This window comes from Apaloderma vittatum, unplaced genomic scaffold (genome assembly GCF_000703405.1).
Source record: "Apaloderma vittatum isolate BGI_N311 unplaced genomic scaffold, ASM70340v1 scaffold25390, whole genome shotgun sequence".
In the NCBI taxonomy this organism is placed as follows: domain Eukaryota; kingdom Metazoa; phylum Chordata; class Aves; order Trogoniformes; family Trogonidae; genus Apaloderma; species Apaloderma vittatum.
In genome coordinates this window covers 4344-9943 of record NW_009693238.1, presented here as the reverse complement: position 1 = coordinate 9943, position 5600 = coordinate 4344, and the positions used below count along the sequence as shown (strand labels likewise).

Below are 5600 nucleotides of genomic sequence, written 5' to 3'. Positions count from 1 at the left end.
CGCGGCGCAGTTTGACTGAATTATTTTATTTTCTATTTATTTTAACCCCTGAAGGAAGCGGTTTGTTCGGCGGCGCCGCGGGAGCAGCGCCCTCAGGCTCTCCCTTCCGGGAAGTAACGTAACGACGGCGGTTAGTGCTTAAATATCTATATTTAGAACCTCACCGCGGGGTTGAGGCTCCACCGGGTTCCCGTTAACAGCCGGTGGGGGCTGGGGGTCGTTCCCCACGTGTCGGTGCTGCCGGTGAAACACCGTTAAACCTGTTGCGCTCCTTGTAAGGTGGAAATTAACGCAGGGCTTAAAACAAGCCCTAATTGTACAATTTCTGTGCTTGATAGCGCCAAGGTATCGATGCGTGAGTCTGATCATTAATTATTTCCACTCGTCTTGAGTTTCTAGCTGTGTCCTGAAGCGTTAGAATTCAAAACTTACTGGTAAAATTCCATAAGAATGTTATTTCGGGCAGGATTTGAATATACCTCCAAGCAATCTGCTGCAAAAAGTAGAAGGTGGTGGCAGTTTTCAGGTTTTTGACTGTGGGGAGGCTCTCATGGGCTCCTCGTTGCTGCTTTGAGCCCAGAGATTTTACTTCTCTCGGCTGCCCCTGACTTGAGGAGCGATGGCGAACGCTCCAAATCCAGCAGCTTTGTCAGAACTCACACTCCGGCTGTAATTCTCCATTTCAGGAGCGATATCCGTGTTTGATTGGATTTTGGTTAAAACGTTAATGTCAGCGCTCCGCAGGCTGGAAAGAAATGCTGAGGCCAACTGTGTTTCCTTAAGAAGATTTTCTCCCGTTTCCAGATCAAGGAGACTTGGTTTCCAAATCAGATTAAGGCCCCGGCACGTAATTAAACGTTATTGCGTCCGCCGGCAGCGTGAGAACCGCTCGCGGTCAGCGGGGAGAGGTTTTTGCCTTGGAAAAAAATCTGATTTTGGCTGCTTCGAGCAGCGAGCGCGGGGCTTCTGTTCAACTTTTACGTCTCAGCGAGGCGGAACGTGGTCAAAGTCGTTTGCGAACCTCGCGGGAAAGAGACTAATTCAGGGCAGGCACATGCGTGAGGTTTTCTTACGCCCACGTGAAGCGTTTTTTTAGATCTCAGGATGCCCCGAGACCAATTGTTGTTGTCCTGTCTGTGCGCAAAAGCGGAGCCTGATGTTTTATTTTACTGGTTTGTGGTTTTTCTCATCCGTCTTCTTGACAGGTACGAGTGAAATAACTGGGCTCCTGGCAAAGATGCCGAAAAGATGCCGCCCTCAAAGAGGGAATTGGACGAGCTGAAGCCGTGGGTCGAGAAGGCGGTGAAGCGGGTCCTGGGCTTCTCGGAGCCCACGGTGGTCACTGCGGCGCTGAACTGCGTCGCCAAGGGCATGGACAAAAAGAAAGCGGCCGGTACGTCCCAGCCTGTTCAGACCCCCTCGACGGAGAAAATAAGTGCGCGCGCGTGCCCCAATAGCCTGGAAATAGCCTCAAAAAGGGATTGAAATTCACTCCCTTTACTCCCGGGAGACGGAGCTTGTGCTGGTGGTGCTGGGCTGCGTGCCCGGTCGTGGGTTCGTTGCTGGGGGGGAATTCGTTGCTGGTGGTGACTGGTGGTGCCTGGGGTAAAATCCGGTTCTTGAGGTAGTTTTTAGAAAACAAACAAACCCCCCAAGAACCTGGGAGCTCTCTGGGGCGATTCTGTCTTGGCCTAGATGTGTCTGTTTGAGTCCGCGCCAACCAGTGAGGCACAATCAAAAGCCTTGATATATATAATATAACGAACAGGGAAGTAAAAATGAATTTAAGGCTCCTTTTTCTAAAGGAATTTAAAATGATCAGTTAACCTGTGGCTTTTTGTTTGAATCCCTTAATCCTTCAGAGTTTAAAGCTCCCAGCAGCAGCATCCACAGATCCCAGAGGCTTCTGGAGCCCAGGTCGCAGCCCCCGCTGCGTCAGCGGGGTTCAGTCCGCCTTGAAATCAGCATTTTTACAGCTTCACAGAAGCCTCGCTGTGTTCTCCGGCTCCTCCCGAGCCGTGAGTTCTTGAATTGACGTGGCTCCTCTTTTCCAGACCACCTCAGACCCTTCCTCGACGATTCCACCGTGCGGTTTGTGGACAAGCTCTTTGAAGCGGTGGAGGAAGCCCGAAGCTCCAGGCACTCCAAATCCAACAGCGACCGGAACCGGAAGCGAGAGCTGAAGGTGATTATTGATTATTGCTTTCCCTTCTTTTATTTATTTATTTTTAAAAAAATTTTCCTGCTGTTTGGTGGCCACAGAGGCAGCACTGGTACTCTCCCGCACTTTCCTCTTCCAGAGGGGTACATCTCGTAAAGCTTAAAGTTCAAGAGAAAAGACTCTTCTCCATGATGAAGTGTGTGAGCCTTTACCTTTGGGTTCGGTTTCCCGAGGCAGCGCCGTGCCCTTCTTGGGGGCAGCCTGGGGGGTTTGGGATTTCTTCCACCATCTCCACAAGCGGAGTTTCTTCCTTTCTCCCCGTTCTTCCTCGCTCCTTGTCGGTGCCTTGGCAGCGCCGCGTTTTCACGGCAAGTCTGTTGTGGTTGTTTTCCCATCCGGAGGCAGCAGAGGGTGAATTTTTGACAACCCCCAGCGTAGCGCGAGGTTAATTGCAGGAGGGATTTAATAGCTCGCTGGTGTTTCTCCCACCTAACTCTTGGCTGGGATTGTGGAGATCTTGTGTACCCAAACCTGTTCCCATCTTCTTTCTTCTCTTTCTTCTCCTTCTGAAGTTGCATTTTTTCCAGCACTGAGTTTAAACGGGGCAGCTCTTTCTCCCTCTCCCCACCTCCGTAGTAAGTCTCCTTTCTCGTTTTCTCTGAGGTTCCTATTTCAAAATCCGTGTTTCTCCGTGTCAGTTTTAGTCCGCACTTAACCTCGACGCGCGAGGATAATCCTCTTCAGGTGTGTGGGGCTGACTCCGCTCCCTGTTTTCTGTTAGAAACTTGCTTTTTCTCCTGCTCTGGCGTTAACTGCTGCTGGAAAGGGGTTCCTCCGGGCCTGGGTACATTCACGTTGACGAAGGGTGCGTTAAAACGGCTTCCAGGGGGCTCTTAAAGCGAGGTTTAGGTGAAGCTGCTTCCCTCCATCCCTCTTGGTTCGGCTCTCTCGGGCAGATGGCAGAGAGACGGGGACATGGTCAGTCCCTCGGCGCTTTGTGGCAGTGGGATCGCAGGCGGGGTGACTCTCCCAGGCCCGTGGCACAAGCTGATGTGTGTGCATCTCACCTTTCTTCATGGAATTCAGATTGTGCCCGCGCTCCGGCCGTCTGGTCCTCTCTTCTCTTCCCTGTGGCCGTCCCGTTGCGTTTTTTTGGGGCGGGGGCGGGGCCGGGGCCTGCGGAGGGGATCGGGCGCTGGCAGAGCAGGGATGGGGCTGAGCGTGCAGGAGGTGATTCTTCGCTGGCCGGGTGTCTCGCGTGCCCGCCGTCGGTGTTCTCGGCGTCCCAGCTCACCCGAAAGCGGGGCTGGGCAGCAGTGGAGCGGACGATCCTCTTCTCTTGGCTACTGGCACGGGGACGGGCGTCACGCCTGCCAAAATGTCGACCCTTCTCTTTGGAATTTCCATTCTTGGAGATGCTCCATCAAGATGTCGCTCTGTCCTGACCCTGCTGTAAGACGAGATGGCCCGGGGAGGCTGGCCGATCCCAGCCGCGCTTGCAGACTGACCTCCCCCTGACGCCAGCGCAGGTTTTAGCCTCGAGTTTGTACTTGCACACTTAAATCTTGGAGCAGGGAGCAGCGGCTTTCATTCGGAGCGCTGCTTACCGGGCATTTCAGCGGGCTGCCTGGCCTGCCTGCGCTCTGCTTGGTTAACTCTTGTGGGGTAGGTCGTTGCTTGGGAAGGTTCAGGAACTAAAACGTAACGGTTTACACACTTTATACTATGGGCAAGTCCTTTCTCTTGAACTTGTAGGTTTTCCAAGAAGTACCTGTGTCTGGATGAGGAAGTGTCCTTGTAGGATATGAACCGTTATAGTGAAGAAGGGATTGCGACTAACGCTTGCAACCGGTGTGTATATTTTCTTTTCAAATAACACCTTGACACACACACTCCAGTAACACAGTCGCACGGAGCAAATCCAGCTGAGCGTACACAAACCAGCCGCTGACGAGACGTAGGCTTCGGTTTGTGACCCTCTGGCCGTTGCTCTGGCTGCTTTCCGAGCCGCGCTTCTCCCGAGCGGCTCAGCCGGAGCGCAGCGTCCCTGGATCGGAGCTGGAGCGGAGGGTGAGGGACGCCACAGGTGTCCCAACCCGGGGCTGGGGCTGCGTCCTCCTTTTGGGGAGGACGCGGTAGAACAGCGCAGCTTCCTTCACCGCACCCTCTGAAGTTGGTGAAACCGTTTTAGCTGTCTCAGGTCAGCGCTGTGGGCAAGCTTTTCCCATCGCTCCGAGTAGCGGAGCAAAACCTTAAACCTTGGTACCAAAAAAACCCTCTGACCACCTGAGAGAACGACGGTGGCTCTTACACAGGCGCATCCCTGGGATGTTTTCCGTCCTTCGTGCTCTCGGCCGGATCATCTTTGATGCTTTTCTGGGGGTGCGCCAGGGCTCAGGCTTCCTGCGGGGATACCGCTAGACCAGCCTGCAAGAGCTGCGCTGGAAACTCCGAACCACAACTTGGCGCTGGCCGGACCTCGTCCACGTGGTGGTTTCTCAAAATGCCGACTGTGAGGAGAACTCTTTGATTTTAACTGCAATTTTCTCCTCTCTTTTTGCTTTAGGATGTGTTCGGTGATGACTCTGAGGTATCCAAGGAATCTTCCGGTGTCAAGAAGCGGCGCATACCGCGCTTCGAGGAGGTTGAGGAGGAGCCGGAGGTGATTCCGGGCCCGCCGTCGGAGAGCCCGGGGATGCTGACCAAGCTACAGGTTGGTCTGACTCAGGTGTTACATGAGCTCCGCCCCATGAGCTGCCCGTGTCCGAGATCTCGAATCCCGACGTCGTTTAGTGGTTTATCTTAAACAGGAGCTGAACAAGCAAATGACAAATCGCTTTTGACTGTCCTTTGACGCGATTGTTCCTTTCGCGAGGCTCGGTGCCGCTCGTGCGCTGCGTAACGATGGCGTGAAGCCTTCGAGCGGGGAAAGTTTACTTCTCGCTTAAAATGGTCTTGGTGGAGGGTGCTGGGACACTCGGATTCCTTCTCTCCAGGTGGAAATCGTTGATGAGAGCGGTTTGATGCAATTCTGTCCTCGCTAAGTGTGCAGTTGCGGCTGTGAAAGGGTGCTGAGGACGCCTCCTCCCGGTAAAAACTCACCATCCCCGTTTTCTCTCCGCAGATCAAACAGATGATGGAGGCAGCAACCCGGCAGATTGAGGAGAGGAAGAAGCAGTTGAGTTTCATCAGTCCTCCCACACCGCAGGTATCTACCGCGAGCGAGCCCCGTGGTCCCCGTTTCAGCTGCGACGCGTTGACCCCGCTGTGCCGGAACGACCTCGTAACAAATCTCCCTTCTCTCGCCAGCCGAAAATTTCTTCTTCGTCCCAATCGGAACGTCTCCCCATCGGCAACACGATCCAGCCCTCGCAGGCGGCGACGTTCATGAACGACGCCATCGAGAAGGCCAGGAAAGCTGCGGAGCTGCAGGCCCGAA

General features: G+C 54.0%; 1 protein-coding gene across 1 annotated transcript in view; it reads left to right on the top strand.

Moving 5' to 3' along the window:
• Positions 1-1248: 1248 nt before the first annotated feature.
• PRPF3 (pre-mRNA processing factor 3) overlaps positions 1249-5600 on the top strand; it is an 8649-nt gene continuing 4297 nt past the window's right edge. Inside the window, exons 1-5 of the mRNA XM_009878360.1 lie at positions 1249-1393; positions 2055-2185; positions 4728-4874; positions 5286-5369; positions 5471-5599. Of these exons, the coding sequence (XP_009876662.1) occupies positions 1249-1393; positions 2055-2185; positions 4728-4874; positions 5286-5369; positions 5471-5599 (636 nt within the window). The remainder of the gene's footprint in view (positions 1394-2054; positions 2186-4727; positions 4875-5285; positions 5370-5470; position 5600) is intronic.